We start from the raw sequence: 24,606 nt of genomic DNA on the forward strand, positions 1-24,606 counted from the left end.
TAATTTCATTAAAATCAACAAATGTAAAAATTAAAAAAATATGGATGTTTTATAACCGGCAAAATGGTGAATGTTACATAGTGTGCAAAGTGACCACTTAAACCAGCCAATGGCATGTCGTAAGCCCTGTAAATGCCTAGACTTCCATATTCCCTTCTTTAAGGTATTCTCCATCCCTGTTGTAATTTGTTATTCAAGATAGTTGAACAAATACAATTTGAACATCTTTAATAGTTATACTATGACTAATAAAGAATATACTCGTATTTACAAGAATAATTTAAAAACACATCATTGTTATACAATTCATGCGCTTTCCGACGACTATCTACCAGTATGGATGTTTGTTTTTTACAACAACTACCGCCAGCCATCCCACGAAACAATGCAATAGATCCAGCATCAATTAGCTCTTTTGGCAACTCATTAAACATCTTAAGTCGTTTATGATACAGATTGTTTTGAGTTGCCTGGATTCTTGTTTTAGCTAGTCTGAAACCTTCACCTTATTAGAAGAATTTCATTATTTCGCTGTACGTCACTAAACATGTTTTCGAGCAATAATTTATTAACAATATTTTGAGTTTGTCCAAATTTTTGTAGACAAGAACTGGATTCAACTCCCTGGGGAGCTGTTAATATTAACATATCACATCTATATTGCCTTCTTTAAAATGTTCTCCATCTCTGTTGTTATATGTTAACAATAATTTATTCTCTAATTTGAATGTTAAGTAAGGTATTCTTAATTACTCTTTGCTTTATCGAAAGTGAACTATGTTAAATTAACATATGTTAAATTTTTGTATATCTGCCACATCTCAATACTGTCCTCATTCCCCTATACTGAGCTTTCTGCATGACATTATATTGATTTTCAGTTCTTAGAATGAGAAATCTAGAACAATGATAATTAAAATGCGCCAAAAAAGTGCCTTTTATATTAAATTACTTATTTAAACCGAGATTTTGTTGTTATTCTTTTTAAAAATCCTACTTTTTTTGTTTAAGAAATTTTGTTGTTGATATACTCAAAATGTGATGCTGAAAGGAAAATAAAAAAGACCCCGGGAGAATTTCAAAGATCTTTTAATAAAGATTTTTAATAATAAATAAAAGATGGTTTGAGGCGGATGAAAAGAAATATAACTGGGGTTTTATATTTAGAAACGCGTGGGTGAGAGTCACTCTCCTCTCGGACTGACTTCCCGTAAAATAAATACTTCACCTTTGGTAACCAACCAGCCGCCTGAGCAAGAAGAAGGGGGATGAAATGTGATCTCACGACCCTAGCTCCAATGATATTTCCTCAGTTGACTCAATCTAGCCTAAAAATTGTGACCACTGAAAACGAAAAGGGGACCAAAATAACATAGATCTTAAATCGTACCAAAATTAGCGCGAACATGCTGCAATCGGCGCACTTTCAATGGCCTTTCATTTGAAAAAATCTTTATGGCCCTTTTTTTAACGGTTTTATTTAAAACAACTTTTGAGTTTGATACGCGCAAGCACCAAAGGTTCAGGACTTAAATCGTACTCTGTTTAGCGCGCAAGTACTTGTTTGAAAACGGAAGGAACAAACCACTACAAAATATAACGTGCCGTGCGGCCGATGTAACCCTACACGTCGCAGTAACTTTGGCTTAAGGAAGTCGTACGTTCTATGTGTTTCGCGGCGTTTCAAGATCTATACGCTTGCGCAAGTCGACAAGTGCGGTGCCCGTCTTGTATCGGACATGCGCATGCGCCCTGTGCAATTGCGAATTTGCGCGCACATGCTTGGAGTTGCGCATGCGCGGAATGCGCGCGCAACACTAGTTGTTTGGGATTTAACGCTGATGTAAGGGTGTCACACATTTTTTACAAGGGAATAAAAGAAATTTATTTCTGGACAATACTTCATATAATCCAGAAAAATGTGTTGAAAATGACATGTAACAGATGAAAAAAATCTTATTTTTATTATAAAACAATCGTTATTATTTTTTTATTTTTTTAATATATATGAAAGAAATATGGAAGTCTAGGCATTAACCTCAAGCGCTTAAGTGCTTGAGATTATTCAGTATAAGGTGGTTCGATTTTACCACTAACGAAGAAGTCTGAGAACAGACGCAGCAGATAAAGGTGCGGTGGTGTACCTAACTGGGACACGTGATGCGAATTCATGCAAGAGCCTTAACTCAAGTTACCTCTTTACGGGCTTTAACTTTCCTGAGGAGGCCCCTTTATTTTCAGGATTTCCTTTTTGCTTGGCAAAATGCTGTATAAAACAAAATACGCAGCAGCGTTAGGAGGATCATTACCGCGCTTCTTCTACAGGTAAAATCACTTAAATGTTTCTCCCATCGCTGGCTGATGCAGCAAACTTCTGTCGTCATCGCCAAAGTATTTTCGAAACGACTCAAATTTTTACCGGACACGGAGCTATGAAATGTTACCTTAATAGGTTTAAATTAAGGAATGATGACTATTGTCCATGCGATGATATTTCTTCACAGAGTATCGAATATCTGTTATTTCAGTGCCCATTTTTCAGTTTACAACGCCATAATCTTGAAGCAGAATGCAGGAAAGAGGGAATATCCTTAACAGATATCAACACTATTGTTAGAAGTAATTATCATGCTCCATTGTTCTTGGACTTTGCAACAATGGTGGTTCAACTCATAAAGGTAATAAACCAAAATCAGTGATCGTACACCCCATTTCTAAGACAAACAAAAATGATTTTTTCCAAGTACCTTAGCCTTGTACATGACACGTGAGGCTACTAAATACAGGGGTCCAAATTTATATTGAAAAAAAATAATAATAACTGTTACATTTTTTATCCTGTTTTTGTAAGTAATCGTAAGGTGTAAATACATCCATTAATAAAAGAACGTATCCCTCAAAAAGGAGTCTATAGAGCAATTCCATACATTAAATACAATATGTAATTGTCCTAGCAATACTTCGGATATAATTATTCGTAAATATGATTAAATATTTGTATATAACTACTTACCGACTTTTCTATATCTCGAAGCGTCTCCGTCTCTTTGCCAAGACACTAAACCAACATGCAAAACCCACTATACACTTTCACCATAATTATTGCACAAAAATATAAAACCAACACGCCATGCATTTTAATAAGCACATGCACTGATTAGGACAAACAGTACTGATTGTATAATGAAAATATTTTATGTTGTTTGGGGACTTTGGGTATGTTATGCAGTAGACACCAACAAACAATCATGCCATGTTTCAAAACTCCGGCTTTTTTCCCCTCGATCACCTTTTATTGGTCTAATTTGCCTGGGCACATAACAATATTAATAATAACAATCCAAATAAATGGCAAAACAATTCAAGTGAAAAATAGCGTAACTTACATATAAACATTCGAATAAAAAAATAAAAATTTATATTTTGTGTATTTTTTACTTTAATTTTTTTGTCAAACGGCAATCATAAAGAACGCTCCCGTTTAGGAAAAAAATGTATTTTTTAATGTCATATTTACGAAATCACAATCTTTTAGTTATCTCGAGTCCATCTCTGGTTCATGGTTTATGCCACGGTGGAGTTATCTGTATGATTTATTTCCCGGAAGTAGAAAAGGCTCTATGTCCGTGTGACCAGTGACAACGGAAACGGAACAGCAAGCCAAGGCATTCGCTACAATTACTACCGAACGCGATTGTTCTGACTTACAAAGAGTCCCCGGGAAGCCTAAAATATGATCCTCCCCATAAATGGTTGACCGCTTGCGTGAAGTTATTGTTTAACCCACTCATGTCTTGTTTGGTACGAAGAAAATGTTTGTGTGCTATCATAAAAGAAATAATGTAGTTTTGTGCCACAAAGAAATTAATTAAAGATGATACCAGACAATGCTTTTATTAGAACTTCAAATTAACTTTATAAACATATATTTTATCTCATTTATACTCGTATATTAGCAGAAATAAAAATTATATCGTACCTATAGTTTCAATTTAATTTCTACTCACATTAGAATAAAGCAAAATAAAGAAATGACCACTTGATCAAGATTAAAAACAAAATTAAAGTATAAAATAATAAGTAAGTTTTTTTTTTTTAATTGATCCTTATACGAGTAGTATGTTTTGATTTTATTTTTTTTTATTAATAAATTTCATAAAAGGTACATGTTTTTAAAAAATATATATACATATCTACTTTTACGCGTCTAGTAAATGTTATCACTGTAACTCAAAAAAAAAAGGCAAACTCTTGTGCTTGGAGAGTGACTAACACTGTTGTAGTTGTTTATTTATAAGAGTTTATATAATTTTAAATACGAGTTCACGAGAAAAAAAAAATAAACAAAGGATATATAAAGAAAAATCATAAAACAATAATACATTCATACTAATTAAAATTTAATGTAGTTTTTACACGCGTTCAAAAAATTTCTTTAAATTCATTTATTGATATATTATTTTTAATAATTTGTAGTTTATTGGAAAGATTATTTTATTTTTTTACACCTTTAAAGACAAAGTTATTTTGACCATGACTTGTGTGGAATTTAGGAATTTTAATATTATGCTGCTATCTGAGTGACTTCTTCATCTCAAATTCTTTTATTTTTTCTTCTTTATAAATTTGCATAATAGAATTTATTTTATAAAGAGTGTCTACTGTGTGAGCCTTAAATATTTTATATGGACTTTCCATAATGAATGTTGAGGGTTTCTTTAGAATTGGTTTTCTAATTTATCTTTGTTCTATTTTTAGAGGGTTTAATATATTGGCATATAAACTACCACACCCTACAATACCATATTGTAACAAAGATTGTACAATTGAGTCATAAGGTATTTTTAAATTAGTGATTTAAAAATATTTCTTAATCTTATCAATTAAATACAACGCCTTTTTTTAACATTGAAATTTCTGAAAAACAATAGATGTTTTATAAACAATAAAATGTATTTATTTGTTTATTGCCCTTATTTGTCTTTGCTACATATTTTATGTTCTTTATGTTCAGTTTCTTGAATATATGTTTCATCGTGTAACTGTTGTAATTGACTTTGATTATATTTTTAAAATAAATATGCATCCATTCAAAGTTTTTCACAAATATAACAGTATAACATATTTCACGATAAAGGTAAAATATAACATCTGGATATATAAAAGGCAATGTTAGTATGCGTGTCCTCGAAAAACTTAATAATTACTGGACCTATTTACGTGTTGTTTTTTTTTTTAATGATGTGCCTTGACCTGGGCATCTTCAATCTTATTAATAGAAATAAAATTAACAGCGTAAATGTTTTATTCATCATAACTGAGGCTGCATTTGGCGAGAATGCATGTACTAATAAATTAGAAGGATGTTATGTGATGTTAAGCTTCCCAAAAATGTGCGTGTCAATGCAAATAAACGTGTTTTACACTGTGAAAAAATATTAGAAACCTTAGTTTACGGATTGTCCTCGTATAAACTTTGCTTAATTATTTGGTAATTATATCCTTGTTATTTTTCAACTCTATTAGTGTTTTTTTTCTTTTGTTAAAGTACTGGATACCTACAATCTTTACCTACTTTATAGAGTACAAATCAAGTATAATTAGTAATTTTTATAGATGTTTCTTGACCAAACTCTATAGTTAATGATTTCAATAAAAATATCAATAAAACTGAAACAAAATCTTTGCCTAGAAATTTGGATGACGTTTTTCTTTTAAAAAATGTAACGTTTATGGTTATTCAAGTTAATTTTATAATAAAACTCACTTAGTTCGACATTTAAAATGAATAAAAACGTGGTAAACTATTTAAATCAATTTCGTTAAATGATATCATTGGGAAAAATAAAGGTAATAAGCTAACTTAAGAAATAAAATACGCTTTGCTTCAAATATTTAAATAGCCACCCATTTGATTATTTAACACGATATCAATTTGAGTAGATTTTTCTAGAGTTATTTCAATTGAATTAAAGGCTTTGATAAAAAACATAACGAAGTTGATGATCGGAAGAAATAAATATGTTTCTCTGAGAAAATTCAATTCAAATGGCTTCCAATTAACGACAATCCTGAAAATTATCAATTATTTTACCATATAAACAAAATCCAATGAAAAATTTTTTCAGTCGATTTTCCACCCCCTTGATTTTATTCCTTTGTAGGGGGGGGAGTTAATTATAAATTTACGACGATTAAATACAAAACAAATGAGAACCAGTTTATGAAGTATTTTATGGGCATTTCTGCCTGGATAGATATAAAGCCTATTAAAGTTTTATTCGCCCGGGAAACGTGGAAATAAAATAATCCTTAAGGATACTAGTAAAGAAGGTTGTTATTGTTTACTTTATTGTATTTGCGGGAATTGTTCTTTAATAATTGTTATTATTGTACGAAGTATCAATCTAACTCTTATTTGATTTTTCTTAACGAATCCAAGAACGCTTTTGCTTAGGCCATTCCCTCGTTCTGAGAAAAACTGCTTTGAAGATTTTGAAGATTTTGAAGATTTTGAAGATTTCGAAGATTTTTTTAGCAGAAATTCAATCGAAACCCAAAGATAAACCTTCTTTCATACTATTGATAATTTTCTCTTTTTGAGTCTCTGTGGTGCTTTAAAATATATTAAGAGTGTTACCTCGTTCATTATTAGTGTACGGATTCGTATCAGTTATATTTGATTTTGATGAGAAATCTTGTGCAAGATTTCTTCCAACGTTCGAAAAGTGTTTGTTAAATATATTTGCAACTTTTTGTGGGTGTTCATTTGAATGTTATTTATAATCTTCATTTATTATATTCTTTTGCATGCTTCTTTATCTTTTATTTTATTTATGCTATTCCACACATTTTCAGTATTATTTTCAGACAATTCAAGTTTTTTCTTCTAATAGTTTTCTTTTGTAGATTTTATTATTCAAGATAGTTTGTTTTTATATTTTTTGAAATGTTGCCAACACACCCTTTTATTGAACGACAATTTAATGTGTATGATATTTATTTAGAAACTTCGCTGGTCTGTCCTTTAACCGTATCTTTTTTATGTTATTATATCATTGTTGACTGTTTGTTTCTGGAAAATAAATAAATAAAGAGTTTTAATTGTACGATGGGATGTCTAAAAGTATAAGGTATAAATTAAACTCACGGTATTTTAAAAAAAATGTTCATTGTAATAACGTTGATTTATAATTTTGTGAAAAGTGATAAATATAAATTGTAAATAGCTGATACGCAAATATAATATAAATTAAGTAAAAAAAATAAAGCAATTAACATAAAGCTTTGGTCGAAGCAATTTTATAGCAGTGTTATTATTTACTTTCTATTGTTCTTACGAGTATGTAATTTCAAGAACTAAAATACTGTACTGTTTTGTCACAAAGAAAGATAAAAATATATTGTTTACAGTATAAATAAAACCGGTATTCACCCACATTAAGATGAAAAGATAGATTTTTAAGACAATGCTTTCCGGTTTATTGCAAATTCATCCCCTTAAATGGGTACTCGGGGTTTACGCCACAATACGCCACATAGCCCTACTTCCCTGCTTTGTTTTCGTAAATTTATTTAAATAATAAACAGAGTGATTTATTATCTTTAATGTCTTCCTTTAAACATTAAATTTATTTTCGTGATTTTTGTCGTCGATGGTCTTGGAAAAAACATCAAGTGCCTTCGAATACAGCTATTGGACTTTTTTCATTCTTTTTGATAAGATGAATTTATTTATTTTTTATTTATTATCAAATTATATCACACACACAAAATTATAATTTATACAAAGTTGCTTTGACTGCCCATCTAGGGTTATTAACCCCATTCTAAGACAGTCAAAATAAATAAAAAAACAGTAATTAATATGGAACAGTTATAAAGACAGTAGACAAAGTGAATAACAAACTAAAAAATGGAGTACAAACATGGTCAAAAATGTAGTAAAAACATAGTAAAAATGTAAAAAAAATGAAGCAAAAACAGTTAAAATAAAGTTATAAATGTAGTGAAAACATAGTTACAAATATTAAAAATTTATAAATATGTACATAAAAATATTGTAAAACTCGGTAAAATGCGAAATATAAACAGAATACATAGTAAAAAACATATTAAAAGTTTAAGTAAAAAAATAATGTTTGGGCAAAATAACAAAAAGCATATTTAAAAAAACGTAGAAAAATACCGAGTAGAGCGAGAGAAAAAACATAGTAAAAAATAAAGTAAAATATGTTATAAATAAAAAATGAAAAAAATTGTAAAAAAATTAATTACCCATTCACTTTTTTTATTTATTTATATTTATTGTTGTGTACACAGTGTAAATTGGTAAAATTCTTTTTTTTTTCAAAATAAAACAACACAGGGCCAATTACGTATACAACACTGTATATAATACAATTTTCTGAACATGTCTGTTAATATGGAACAGTTATAAAGACAGTAGACAAAGTGAATTACAAACTAAAAAATGGAGTACAAACATGGTCAAAAATGTAGTAAAAACACAGTAAAAATGTAAAAAAATGAAGCAAAAACAGTTAAAATAAAGTTATAAATGTAGTGAAAACTTAGTCTTGTCAGATGAAACGAGAATATGTCTAACACGTGACGCTATTTGTGTTGGTGTGTCTATTGTTGTGAACACGGGTATGGAATGTGGCTTATGGAGTGATGTGTGTAAAATGTGGTGCTTATGTTATATGCATAGTAGATTTAGTATTTTTTGTCTATGTTTTTGTCTTTTTTTTCAAATAGAGGCTAAATATTATTATTGTCAATGAGACTTACTTTCAGTTTGTAGCGGAGAGCTGAGTCGTTAACTAAATCAAGATCGTACATCTTCTAAAATAAAAAAAATACAAATTGCTCTTCTTAATAATTCCTTCTGAAACCATATTGCATTAAACTGAGTTTTTCAATATTTTTACATACATGTATGTGTATTTTTAATGGTTTTTACTATGTTTTCACAACATTTTTTACTGTTGTTATTAATTACTGTTTTTTTTATATACATTTTTAACTATCTCAGAACGGAGTAAATAACCCTTGCTAGGCAATCAAAGTAACTTTGTATAAATTATAATTTTGTGTATGTAATATAATGATAAAAAATAAAATAAATAATAGATAATTCTGAGCTGCTCTGGGGTGGCATTCCAAACGCTCTTGCGGCCTTAAAAACATGTTGTATGTAAATACACGAGATAAAAGTGTTTTGTACGGCCGCAAGATTGGTTCAGAATAGCATCGCTAGTGTTGCATTTGTCGTTTTATTCTTTCAATTATGTTTATTCTAGATAAAGCATTAGCAGTTTTTTTTTTTGCTTTTTAAAAATGCGTTTTTATACATTGACGGGCTTATTTCCAAATGGTGATTTCTTCCAAGTAACCTATAAAATAATACAAGCAATACTTTCAGTTTATCCTAATTTTTGTGGACATGAACTAGATTCAACCCCCTTGGGGATTATTAATATTGAAATATTACAACAGAGATGAAGAAAATTTTATGGAAGGGAATGTAGGTCTAGGCATTTACAGGGCTTATGACATGTCATAAGCTAGATTTAGTGGCCACTTATTTCGGGTAAAGCGCATTTTTTATAACCTCAAACCAATTTTGTGTTGAATTTTTACAGTAAAATAAAACTTTCTTGAACCATATTCATATTATGAGAATAATGTTCAAATATTTCACGTTTATTTCTTGTTGTTTGCCAACAGAATATATAGTTAAAGATTTATTAGCTGTAATGGGCGCCTTGAGATGCTCGTTGAAAGGGGAATCGGGTTCCTAATTTAGAGTTTTATTTGTTTTTCAAATTGTCTTCATTAACGATCCGAAATTCAAAAAAAATGTACGAAAAAGGTTTTAGAAAATCTGTTAAACTAACGTACATATTTACTACGTAAATCTTAGCGTAAGTTACAAAATAAACAGAAATTTTATTAAAAACCTTGCTTATTTATATTAATGTTATTCTGTCCAGTAATACAAAAATATGGTTTTGTAAAACTGAGATCAGATAGTTGTATCAGCAAGTTAAAGAAAATATATATAATATTCATTTTCCTGATAATTTCAGCATAATTTACTTGAAGTAAAATACGGCTTGTGGTTGAAATAATATTACGATTATAAAAAGTTTTAGAATAGTTATTTATTTATTTATTTATTTTTTAATCAGAATAATGTTCCCTCACTAGGGTGTCCCGTGCCGAGAGAAATATTTTACAAAATGTGAAATATGCCTAAGATTAGTTATTTAACAAAGTTAACATTATAATTACAATCAAAAACGTAATTCATCTAATTTACCTAATTATCATAAACATAATAAACATTAAAAAACTAAAATAATCGTAAAAAACATTAACTATTTATATAGACCAATACATAATAAATGAAAAAATATATTAGAGGTTAAAATGCAATATTTTAGACAAATGTAAAAGAAATCAATATATGATAGTGTAACAAATGATGAAATCAGACGAGAGTGCAAATCTGAGACAAGTATAATTGATAAGATTAAAAAATGGCCACTGAGATGGTTTGGTCATGTAGGATGAGTGGATGATGAAAGAATGGTTAAACAAATATGACAATGATGAATGGTAACGTAGGACGAATAGGACCAAGGAAGACGTGGCATAATAAGATAAACAAAAATCTTAAAATCCTGTTATGTCAAAAGCAGACACGACCGAAAGTATGTATGTCAACTGTATGGATGGAGAAGAATTTAGGAATTCATGTCAGGATAGACGTATGTGGCAGTCTATCCTCTCTGCCTACCAGTGGCGAGCCGTGATTTATTTTATAGGTAATCTATTAAAAATGTTCATTAATTTGTACTACATATAAGTACTTACATAACATGAAAGTAATGTAATTATAAATTACTACTTTTTCTGTGGTTCTGTGAAAATCAACTCAAACAACAATTATTACTAACCACGCGATATACGTAGCTTTAATCTACACTATTTTAATATAATACTAAACTTGTACAAAAGTTTATTAACACTTACCACAGTGACATTCAGCAGATATTTCCATTATGATCTGTCATTGACAGTACTGTCAAGACTTGAGCACTGGCCGCACTATTTCTTTTAAACTGAATAATGCCCAAAACGGCCACTGCGAACGCCACCTGTTCTATGTGATACTTAATATGTCAACGTTATCCCATCAAAGAAAAATAGTCTTTCGGAAATAATGTTCGAAATACTAGTTTCCAAATAGAGAATCTTCTAAAAATATTTGTAATCTGCAAGTTTGTTTTAGTACTAAAAAAGCCGACTTGGGTTAAAGACGAAAAATACAGTGTACTTTTTTGTATGGAAGAATAAGCTGAGGTAATCGGCTAGTTTTATCGTTCAGTGAGAATGGACTTGACGCTGGCGCTGGGCGCACTTCATAGATATTTTTTTGTAGAAAGATATAAACGGTGATTTATTATAAATTACAATTACTTTATTAAATTTCCCATAAACATGGTTACTATATATTATTATAATTTAAAGTCAAATATAATGGTAAGCTGTGCATAATCGCTTACTTTGACGATTCGCCTCTGCTGCCTACTCCTAAGGGAAGATTTAAAATTTTGTTTGACATAAACGGCAAATCTGCCTTTTACAAACATTTATAATACTAACATATTTGGCTTAGTATTTTTTTTTAAAACATAAATTTCCTTAAACCCAAGATTTCTAAAAAAAAATTAAACCTAAAAACTACACAAGACTTGTATTTTAAAAATTAGCCTAAAAATTATACAACATTTTCAGTAGAAAGTTTAAATAATAAAATATTCTACAGTAATACAACAAGAAAATCATAAGTACTTTTTCATACAGCGGGCAAAGTGAACAAAAAACTGTATATATAATGAAATGCATGAATAAATAAATATAATTACCATTCACCATCTTTAAAAAGTTCAAAAGGTTTGTTCTATAGGAACAATACCCTTCACTAAATATATCGGATACGTGGGAATAACTATTGCCGAGTTTATGAAGTCTATTTAATACGGCATTACAAGTACACACTGTCCGTGAATTGTTGCTACAAAACGGTGGCACCTATCTAGTCATTCTTCCAGGCACCCTGAAGTTGATGAGAGATAATAGTTCAGGGCAATCCCGTATTGAATTTACAATTTTTAGTAAATTTAAAAGGTCTATAATTTTTCTTCTATCGTTAAGTTTTAACAAATTTAATGTTTTTAGTAAAAAATCGTAATTTAAAAATGCATGGCTGATTCTAAGTTTAAAATTTATATCCCGTTAGAATTTTTGGACTCTTTCAAGATAATTTTGGTGACACTTGTAGTAAACTCTAACTGGCTTCTCACTAATGAAGTATACATCAACTTCAAAGTGCCTATGTTTTTGAATTCTTTAGTCACACGTAACATGAAGCCTTACATTTTTGGAGATTTACTAGTTATATTATTTATGTGCCCAATAAAGGATAACTTTTGATCAAAAATGAAACTCAGATCGCGCACCTCAAAAGTTGAGCCTAATTGCATATTACCCATCAAATGAAATTTGGTTTTTTATTCTAAAAAATCTCATTATGTGGCATTTTTTAAATATTTAATTGTAGTATTTAAGTGTAGTAATTGAGATGGCGTGATGGTAGTAGTAGTAGTAATTGCAATAAGCTATTCTCTCTCTTTGTATTTGTCAACGTTTATAAATGCACGATTTGTTATTGCTATGTTAATGTGTTAGTGCCTGTCGGTAAACCAAGTAAACGTACAATTTTCGTTTGTGTAAGGATGCGCATACTCACACATAAGGCAAAGGCTTATTAAATACTTATTAAATGGCGTGTATACAGTCTCTTAAAATCCAGTTAGAATACTAGAAACCTCCTTAACAAAATTTTCTTAAATATTAATTACTGTCTCAAGCCTGCTATCTATTTTGTTAATTTCTATGTTATTTATCATCATCATTCTCTTTCCGTACCTAATGGTGCATAGGGCACTGCTTTAGTACACCAATTACAGCGTATCTTGATTATTTTTGTTACATAAAGGTACGATGATCAGTTAAACGCCTCAGGTACCAGTCTAGGGACAATGAAATATTCCGGTATTCCGGAAAACACCCTTGTAAATTAATATTTCATGTCGACCATGTCGGGAATCGAACCCGTGACCTCTTGTATGGTAAACAAACGCGCGGGCCATTATACCATAAGGCCGACTATTAACTTTTCTAAATTAATTAATGAGTTTTATGGTGGATTTAGCAGTAAAACTATAATTTATTTATTAAATTATTCTTGAAAAAAAAGCTTCAAGTCAAAATTATTAATCGCTTGCAAAACTAAAAAGCCTCGCTGTTTTTGCGACTTAAACGCATACTGTATTTTGATTTGTTTATTTTTATTTATTTACAAACACTATATTACAAACGAGGGTTTATAAAAAATATTTATAAACAAGGGTTTTGAGAAAAAAATATGCTCTTGATTCTTATCAACGCTTTTATCTGCAGTGAGTTTTATCTTTACCATTTTAAGTTTTTTTTTTAATTTTACAATGATGTCGCTATAAACATGTTATTATAAAGAAAATAAAAATATTTTAAAAGCATCCCATTTGAATAATATAATATAAAATATATGTGTTCTATCATTACATCCTTTAAGAAATACGATGTCCTTACTAATCCTTTCATGTTATCATAAAGGTTTGCAAGGAAACCGATGACATTAATTAATATAATAAATCTTATATATCTTATCAAAGGCTACACATACTGGGTGTGAAGAAACTTAGAAATGGAAAAAATGAAAACAACAAATGTTTTAAGCATTAACTTTGTGGTCAAACAATTCAACTAATGTGAGTGATCAACAATATTTTGAGTATGTCCAAATGTTTGTTGACAAAGCTGAATTTTACTGCCAAGGGAATTTTACTCAAAATTTAAATTTTTTTTTTCCAAAAATTAAAAATTAAATTATTTTTGAGAAGTGAATATGGAATTCTAGGAATTTACAGGGCTTATGAGCTGTCTGATAAAATAATTAAGACTAATAAATCTCATCAACATCAGCAAAAGTTTCAGCTCTTTTACTTCACTAAAGTAAACAGATGTTGATGTTCAAACATAGGCAGAATTTAATACACAGAAATTAAACATGGACATTTCAAAAGTCGTAATAATTAGCGGACGTGCATAAAAAGATGTATGAATGTAGAGAAAGCGAGATCTGTACGCAAAGACAGAATGATACGGCGTTCTATCTTTTCCGCCCACCCATACCGGGAAATAGCGCGATGGTTGGTTCTTAAATTGAATCCCATTCTCAAAAATGTTTTTCCTGTCTATTGCGAGATTTTAATAATGTCATTAAATGGAACCAATGCTTCCTTAAAAGTTTGACTTCTAAACAATCAGGTCCTTTTTTTTGTATATACTCAAATTAGCAATAATAAGTTAACTTATCTTTTGAGTAACTACAAGAAGTATTTTAAATAAGGTAGTTTGTTGTCAATCAAAGCGATAAGTTACCAAAAAATTGCGTCAAGCCCACACACAACCTTTCGCCTGCGCAATTATGCGCGAACTGAAATAAAATAATGCGCTCCACCTAATTCTGAATTGAAGAACTATGTACGTTTGTTATTTCCTTTAAGGCTGTTTCCTAGAACTGAACTCACAAGTCCACGCATGCGCAAATTGAGATTTTTAGTAGCTCCGTGGAAGCAATTTTAACAAACAAATTCATGTTTTTTTTTCTGATATTGTAAACTGTTTTGTAACAAATTTAACTTTTAAATCGGTTTACAATATGGTATTATGGTATTTCAGTATGAAATATAACCCTTTAATACTTAAATTATTGCTTAACATTGCTTTTTAGTTTATTTCAAAGCACTTTATTCGAATAACTATGTTAATAGTAGGTAGGCACTTATGTTTAACCCATGCACCAAGTGATTATTTTCCTAATCAAAAACCTCACCGCGTGCTACCGGTATATACACGATTTTTAAGAGCCAGACCACGAAACTTCAGATAAACATTCCTCATGTTAAGCTTAAATTTTTTTAATTTTTAAGGATCTCAAAATGAAGTAAAAACGTATTTAACAAACGAAGCGATACGCACCAGACGCGGACAAGGGAAGAGGTTGGGTTTGAGAAGGATAGGGGTTTTCGGAGGGACTGCTTGTCCGAGCAATTAAGGGACATTTTAAGATTACACTTTTTTTTTTAAATGATTTTTCTGAAAAAAATTACTAAGATTTTTTTTAAAGCCTACCATGCGGGATGTTCCTCTGAAGTTTCGCGGTTTGGCCCTGAAAAACCGTGTATATATACTAACCTACTTCTAATGTTTATCGGTTTTAAAAACAGACGGGTACATCTCAAAACCGGTAGATATTACATAAATTTTAGGATCTCTTATTTTCTCAGCACCCTGTTCACTCGCCGGTACATGGCAGGTAGTTCTAGAAACCTTTTCCAGGAAGTGAGAAAGTGTTCACGTTTATTTTCCAACGCTGTTACTTCAGTTCTTTTATTTCCAAAGAAACTACGCTATGAAAGAGGGTTAATGAACACCGACTCTAGATTTCTGTGCAAGGATATTTAATGAAGTTTTGAAAGTAAGCAAGGAAAGCAAGTGGACTCGTTTCCTTGACTTTGTGAAAGTACATCAGATAGACTCGATTAAGGATAACAAACTTAGATTTTTTTAAGATCTGAAATTTATTGTTAGCAAACTGATTTATAGTTTATAATTGTAATAATTATTTTTTTTAATCAACTTCCTGCAGCCATAAAGAACTCCACAAGTGGCAATGCATGTAAGAAAAATGTTGTTTGCACTTGGTTGCCGCATACGATTTTTTTAAAGTTTGAGATTAGCAATCAATAAAAATTGACAAATCTGCTTTCCTTCCACACTTTTACTTTTATTTGCTTTTTGTATATTTTGATATTTTTATGTTTTTTTCATCATGTGTTTTTGTAAAATTTAATTTAGCACTCAATCTTATTTGGCATAACATTTATTACTCCTATTTCTAACAATAGTGTTTTTTTTTATTTATTTATTTTTCCATACTTACATAATTTACATAAAAATATAATTACAAAAATACACTTTTGAAAAATACATCTTAAAATTAAGCTGTAACATGGATTAGAAAAAATGCCCACAAAGACTACATAGTGAGTTTATAGAAACCATATCTTAATTATGTTTTTATATTTATATTATTTTTCTATTGTATTCAATGGTACTATTTTTTTTAAATTTGTTTTCAATACTACTATATGTCATTATATTTAAATCTTATTAATTTGACCATGTATTTTTTATTGTTATTTATTATGGCTTGACACGGGCATAGCCTAAAAAGTATTTTTAAGTTCACTTGTATTTAAATTAGTGTAATTTTGAATGAATAAATAAATTAATAAATAAATAGTGTCGTCGCCGTTCAGGCAAAGGTCACTTACCCCAAAAATAACAGTTTTAAACTAAACATACCATTCGAACCCTATTTTTTAGAGGCAAAAGGTCACCAAGGGTACTTAGGAAAAAGTTTCCCTAATCCGAATTACTTGTTTTTTACGATTTTATATTATTTTATATTAAAACATTTTTTAAAAGACATGATTTTTTTTCTTAGAATAAAAATAATCTTCAACCACAACATTACGATGGGAGGTGACACTGTTGAAATAAAATAGGATAAAATTCATTGGTTAATTTTACCTTGATAAAGAAGATTGTGTAGCTTTGAAATCAATTGTTAGAAAAAATATACAAATAGTGCTTAAAAACGTTGTTTGATATTCATTTTATTATAATGAATTATCAAAAAGTTAGTGCCTTAAATTTGAATAATACAAACGAATTTTATTTAATATTTTTACATCGTAGTTTAATTACAGGGACTGTCAAAAACCTTCTACACAGCTGTAATTATGTTCATTTTGTAAATTTGTTTTCATATTATGACAGGATTAAGTATACATAATGTGTTAGACGAATTGGTGAATTTATTATGGTCGACACTTTGTGTAGTAAACCACTAACATATCACAGATTATAATGTTTCTTACTTCTAAGTGTTATGTAAATAATTACGTTGTTCATACTCTATTTGTAGTAAAATCCACTAATCCATCGATTATTGTGCTTGTGGTTTGTATGTAATGTTACTAAATTTTGTTATCACGACTGTTTATCGTGTAACTATGTTCCTGCTGTTATTTATTTTCCTAATAGTTTAGTGTTGGGGATCTTTAATAAACATGATTTGATTAATTGAAAAATAATGAAAATGATAGAATAGACTATTTTTTTTTACATACACATGGTTTCTCAGGGCCAGACCGCGAAACTTCAGAGAATCGTTCTTCATAGTGAGCTTTAAAAAAAATCTTTTGAAATTTTTTCCAAAAACTCGTTAATTTTTTTTTTAAAATTATGTTCTCAAAATGGAATAAATCTTTAATTCCTCGGACTAGCATCCCTTCCGCAAACCCTTACCCATTTCCGAGAAAAAAAAGTGCGATAAAAACGGATTTGAACAACGAAGCGATACGCACCAGACGCGGACAAGGGAAGCGGCTGGGTAGGAGAGGGGTAAGGGTTTGTGGAGGGCCTGTTTGTCTGAGAAATTAATGATATACTACATTTTGAGATTCATTTTTTTTTTAAATGACTTTTTGAAAAAAAAAAAAGATTTTTTTTTTAAGCTTAGCATGAGGAATGCTTCTTTAAAGTTTTGCGGTCTGGCCCTGAAGAACCGTGTATATCTTTGTGATAATGATGATTGCGCAAAACTATTGTGACTATTTTCATAATGTTATATTTTAAAGTGTTATTTCATTAATTCTGATATTGTTTTTATTTGAATTATATTTATCTTCGGTGGAAAAAAAATAAAGTCTACTGAATACAATTTCAAGAAAAGTTTATCAATATTCGATAAAATATTGCAAAAAGCAAGAAAAAAAAACAACAGGGAAAAAAGACATTCACTAAACTTATCAGCGAATAGCAAACGATTAGAATTCGAGAACCCTTTTTGCTTGTACAGCCGTACACGATTTGCGCAATCTGGTATCAAGTACATGATCGGATGAGCAGAAAGCAGAAATAACGCATATTTTGACCCTCGCAATATCCGTTCCCGATAGGATCACGTTGTACGGGTTTGGAGAAAGATGCGGAACCACGAAGAATAGACTACAATATTATAATATATATGTACATGTACGTGTATGTTATGCCTTTTCCAATCCTTCAATACAATGGAATTATTGACTTGGAAAGAAGCCTGTTCATATTTCCATTCATATTCACATTGATTTAATAACGGTTCATTGTTTGGATCTATAAAGAATGGATGTTCAAAAAAGTCCCTCACAGAATTCTTTTCAGGCGATCTTCTCACTTCAATGCCTCCGGCATTTTAATTAAATGTCTTATTCAACGATATTAAATGTATTCAAGAGTGAAAACAAAATTTTTCTAAGGAATTTAATTGCTTGCATGCATACAAACATATTTTTTTATATTTTTTTTATCCCATGTCTATGATACTTTTAAATGTTTTACCTGGAACACTCTCAATCTTTCATTAAACAGTTTAAACAACCCTGACTTTTTTGGTAAAGATTTTTAAAACTGAGTTTGTAAAACATAGAGAAAATTATATATCTTTAAACTATTTTATTTATATTTTACACAGTAAGGCTTGTTACTGGTTTTGACTAAACGCATTTTGTTTTACATTTTTCGGTGTTAAAAAAGAGGTAAACTAACTATATAAATTTATAGATAAACATTTCATCATCATCACTCCATATGGTGTCCACGGAGATCCTCCAGGCATCTCTGCCGGCTGCCAGCTCCTGTGGATCCTCCAAAACCAGGGTCCCGTCCCGAAGATCTGACATTTACTGCCGACAATATGATGCCTTGTATAGTAGGCAAGCGCGATTATGGCTTTCAGGAGACATCCGCAGTATATGCCCAAGCCAACCGTATTGCCTCCGCTTCATAGCAGTTGTCACCGGAGTTTGCTGCGTCCGTTGTTTTATTACTTTATTTCTTACAAAGTCAAACCACCGCACACCCAACATTATTCTGACACACCTATTCTCAAAACTCAGAATTTTGCTATTTTGGGCCCTAGTGAGGTGCCCGGATTCGCATCCAAAGAGAAGAATATGTAGGTGTTATGCAGGCGTTATACAGGCGGCATTTGGTTTTCATTGAGTAAATATTTGATCTCCAGACAGCCTTCATACTGTTGAATGTGGCGCCTGCTACTTTTATCCGCACTCACGGTTCTTTTTGAAAGCTGCCCTTTTTGTGACACATACACCCAGGTATTCGAAACTCCAGACCCTTACGATGACTTGGTTTGACAGAGTCCGGGTATTTTGGGCATCAACGTATGAAGCTTTACAGTACATGTAAAATCTACCTAATCCAATTTAAAAAAATATGTTTTTTTGTGCCAACATTTATTTCGTAAAAAATTTAATAGGTCTTGTCAAAGATTTGAAACTAAATAAACAAATATTTATATTTTTTAAATATATTTATTTATTTATTTAACACTTTTAATACATATACAACATATATACATATAAGGGCGGGCATATTGCCTTAAGAAAATTTCTTCCTTCCTACCCAAACCGTCCAGTTTGAGAAAATTACAAATACATGGACATATTGAATCTTACAATTTTATACAAAAATTAAAAACATAGATTAACAAAATAAAAATACATAAAAAAATAACACTTTACTATGGAGAGAGGAGAGGGAATGAGAAGGAAAGAAGGAGGATTAAGGAATAATTTAAATATATTACTTATACTGTTAGAAACTGAGCTTATAAACAATCTTATTTTTATTGTTTAAGCATTCACCTTATGAAATAACGTTTTGAATATATCGCTTGTCTAAAGCAACAGTGAGATAAACCCAAAATGTCAGATTTTAAGATACACATGCAGATATTTGAATAAATGAATGTGTTCAAATAATCAAATATTCAAGTTCGATAGTTAACATTTATTAAAATACAGTATTCATAATCTACTTCAAATTATTTGATTCAGTCAGACGCTTTGTACACCTCAAAGTTCAATTCAATTTTGTATATTCAGAGATATCTTACTTTTGTTTTGGACTAGCGAAATTATAAATTAAACCTTTTTTTACGTCACACGAGTTTAATATTAGTTAGAAATAACAAGTTTTTGGTGTTCAGAATTACTAATAATTAGATGTAGGTAGACATAAACGAAATATTTACACGAAACTTGTTGTTTCCAATACGCTAGTTTTGTTGTACAGCAAACTGTCATCAAGCTGAGGTTAGCTTGGTCATGTGCTGTGGATGCCTCCTGAGAGCCTTAACTAAGCTTGTCTATTGTACAAGGCATCTGGGCCCCGATTTCAATGGGAAGTTTAAAAAGTTATCTTCTACTGTCTATAAAGAAAAACCGAGATTTGTGTACGAAAATGGGGATATTTGCATGAACATTTGGTATATCTGTCGGTAACCTACAATTGAACATTTTAAGAAGAAAAAATTGTATGCATATTCTGCTTTTTGCACAGTAAAATTAATTTTGCTTTGTAGTTAAAATTGAAGATAAATGTTAACTTCCCATTTAATCGGGGCCCGGGTTCTCGATGTTCTGGACGTACAACAGTCCATGCGCTCAGTAGCTGAAAGACTTGTTGTCTAACTTCTATTTTTGTAAATTTGTTTTTTTTATATATTTTTTTAAATATCACCAAATCTCTAAACTTTATTATCAAATAAAAAATGTAAATAGGGGCAAGATTTCTTATTGTCTATGCGCTCTGTAGCTGCAAGACGTGGTGAGCTATTTATTTATTGTACAGCGCCCTTGAGGTGATTTTCACAAAAACGGCGCTATATAAATTATCCAAATATATATATATATATATGGATAATTTATATAGCGCCGTTTTTGTGAAAATCACCTCTATATATATATATATATATATATATATGTACGCTGCTGACTGTTTGTCGGCAGATCATGTTAGAACTTCGTGACGCAAACTTGTCTTGGGAGGATGCACCGGTGCTTACCGCCGGCAGAGATACCAGGAGGATCTTTGTGGACACCATATGCTCCAACTAGGAAGCGTACATGGAATTAAGATGATGTTAGGTTTTAACTCATATTAAATAAGTATGTGGCGTAAAAAAACGAACTGCTTTATCTTTACATATATAATTCCTCTGTACGTGTGATATCACCGTACTCCTCCTAAACGGCTTAACCGATTTACGTGCGGTTTTCAGAGAAGTATAGATCTTTGCGCTGTGCATGTTTGTTGATATTAAATTTTTTAATTTAATATGTAAAAAAGAGGTTAGGAGCATAAATGTTTTATTCATTGATCTACCAATGTTGTATTCGAAGATAATACATTTGCAAAAAAATGGAACAATGTTATTTTTTTGTGTGTAAAAAAGTTTGTTTTTGAATTTTTACAAACAGCATTTGTTTTTCGTGGATCTCAATCAGATTTTTGACTTAAATTCCTTATAATTTGTACCCATTTATTTCTTTTTTTTTGATTTTTGTGACACCAAAATAATATTAAATTCAATACATTTTTGAAAATCGTATTCCTACATCAGTACACCCCTTTGTTGGTGAGATGACCGGAGTTTGACGTTTGCAAAAAGAATGCCATATTTGAAAAAAAAAAAAAATTTTTTTGGAATTCAACCATAAACAAGTACCTACCTAAATTCAATACTTTTTGAATATCAACAATTTTTAGTTTTGGAATTTAATCACAAACAAGTACCTAGATGAAAAGTATTTTTCCAAAATAATAGCAGGCAAGCCAACGTTCAGGCAGGACAACGTCTGTCGGGTCCGCTTGTTTATAATATAAATTGTTCCCTGTTATTGTGCTCTTGGAGTAGATTTGTAAATACACAGAATTAGTGCTTATATGAGAACTGTTTCCTGCGCTATGTTATAAAAACAGAAACTAATAAAAGGAAAATGAAATATTTTGAATGAACTTAAAGTATTGGTACGTTTTTCTCTGCAAAAAACCTTGACGGTATCTAATAATGATATTTCTGATTATTGCAGCTGGATGCGCAGGAGCGCATCCTAAGTACAAATGCATCAAGAACAATGGCAGCCATATCGTTAGGCTTCATAGTAGTAGTTACTCCCGCTACTATCCAGGAAGTTGTTGCAGCCTGCACCGGATGTAAGGTAGGATATCTAATCACCGGATGTAGCTAGTTTAGTAACTTCGGTTTGTGATAAGAAGGAGTTCTAGGACTAAAACCTCATAGTTGCAGCTTAAACTAAACCCAGAATATTAACTAACTTAATGACAACTATAATTGGTTATGGGATATCATACGCATATTATATTATTCAGATTTAAGGGTAAACAATTTAATAATCTTTAAAGTTTGTAACAATAAACTCATCAATAAGGTTTTCATTAAAATATCTACAAAAAACATTATCTTATTTTACAACATAGGTAAAGCATTTTAGTTATATATTTACAAGAAATTTTTGTTGGTAACAACAATATTTTGTTTTAAATGAAATATTTAAATAACGTAACATTTTTTTTAAAAGAAACAACATGTAACACATTATTTTAAAAGTAAATGAAATTAATAATTTTAATAACGGATTCGTTCGTAATTTTTTTTAAGGAAAATAAATTTATTTAAAAATTATCAAATCAGTATAATTTTATCAAACGAACGATAACGATAGAATAATAATATCAACGTACAACTCGGCTGCAACAATTATTTCATGTTGATATTTCAAGCAAAAATAATAATAAAAATGCATCTTTGCCCAGAATTTTAAATAATTAAAACACGTTTTTTGCTGAAATAGATAAATAGATATATATTTCCTCACTTGAAACAAATTTAAAGAAAATGCTAGAACCCCAAATAAAAATAATAATTACAATTTAATCAAACTGTAATAATTATTTTTTTTGTAAACTTTAATATTGTAATTATTTTCTCTTGTTTGAAAGAAGACAGAAGGAAGGATCCGTATTACTCTGTATGGATCCGCCGGCGAAAGGATTTTTAAGTCCGAGAAAACAAAAAAAAAAAAAAAAATATCTTTCATTATTATTGTAATATTTTATTTATTTGTTACATGTGGAATGATGCGGAGTGGCTATTTCAATGGTTGTTTTTTTCTTGTTTTTTTGACATTGTATTTAAAAATGTAAAGAAAACTAAACTTGGCCTATTATAATTATAATTTTGGTTTATTATTTTATTTTTTAAATGGGTGTTGTTTCCTTTTAATGAATAAAATAAAATTGAAATTAAATAAAACAATTTCCGCAATTTTGTCTACCTAAGTTATTACTAAAAATACTAAATATATCTTTAAACGTTTAAATATTCAATAAAATAATCAAAACCACTTTGTTTTTATCCACTATTTTTTTTCCATCGACCGGTTTTAAAGCAAACAAGCTTCTTCGTCAAGGTTTAAATAACTAATGAATTAATTCCTATTTTATTTTTATCGTGTTAACTAAATACTACACCTGGATCCAATAAATCAACTTAAGTTTAAATATTTTTTCGCGATATCTTAAAATACTAAAAACAAATTGAATCACAAATTTTATTTGATACTTATAAAGTATTTTTTCGTTTAATTACAGGTTCCTCCAATGTTGGACTTCATAGTAACATGGCTAGCACTGAGCAACAGTTTTTGGAACCCATTTCTTTATTGGCTTCTCAATAATAACTTCAGAAGAATAAGCGCAGAACTTGTTGCATCAGGAGTGAGTATACTTGTACATTCTTCAATTGATTTGAGACTAAGATTTAAATGAAAAAATATAGAGTATTTTTTCGAATTTTGAGAATTGATTGCACTGATGTCACGAGCTCATTTAGCACTGTCCCCCATTTAAAAGAATACAGATCATTATTTTTTTTTAAATAAAACACAAAATGTGTATAATTTCAACGCAAAATATTTACAATTAAGTCTTTTACTTTAATCAAAATATCCATGGAAATAAAATAACAAATCCTAAATTCGATTCTTGTTCGGTATTAATTTCACAAAATAAAATTAAAGTATTGATTGCATTGACATATTAATACATAATGAATTACTGAGAGCATATTTTATCGTTTTTGTTAATGTATTTTTTTTTTTTTAATATCTTTATTTCAAAATTTCACAAAAATTTTTTTCAGCATTTGAAGACGAAATATCTGTGGCTTTGTTTCGTTTTGACCCATCGGGTTTTTTCGTTGATCTAAATATATATCTTTCTTTTTTTCAATATCAGATTTTACAGTAGTTTTCAAAAAAATTGATGTTTTGTCTGACGTTTTTTTCTGTATGGGTATTAGGTCTTCCAGTATGCTAGTAATGATTTCAATGCTTTGTTTTGTCAAATTTTGTTACAAGTATTTTAAAACAATAGTGTTTTATTTTAATGTTTCTATTAACTAATACAATAACCTTTTGAAAAGTTACTGGT

General features: G+C 29.9%; 1 protein-coding gene across 1 annotated transcript in view; it reads left to right on the top strand.

Moving 5' to 3' along the window:
• The window catches only part of LOC148275154 (5-hydroxytryptamine receptor 5B), a gene marked incomplete at its 3' end in the record, with an annotated part of 75,651 nt that extends 51,759 nt beyond the window's left edge, over positions 1 to 23,892 (top strand). Inside the window, exons 5-6 of the mRNA XM_088236090.1 lie at positions 22,185 to 22,313; positions 23,767 to 23,892. Of these exons, the coding sequence (XP_088092216.1) occupies positions 22,185 to 22,313; positions 23,767 to 23,892 (255 nt within the window). The remainder of the gene's footprint in view (positions 1 to 22,184; positions 22,314 to 23,766) is intronic.
• Positions 23,893 to 24,606: the final 714 nt, after the last annotated feature.

This window comes from Micrasema longulum, unplaced genomic scaffold (assembly GCF_059751315.1).
Source record: "Micrasema longulum isolate JH-2025_06_02 unplaced genomic scaffold, ASM5975131v1 h1tg001499l, whole genome shotgun sequence".
Taxonomy (NCBI): Eukaryota; Metazoa; Arthropoda; class Insecta; order Trichoptera; family Brachycentridae; genus Micrasema; species Micrasema longulum.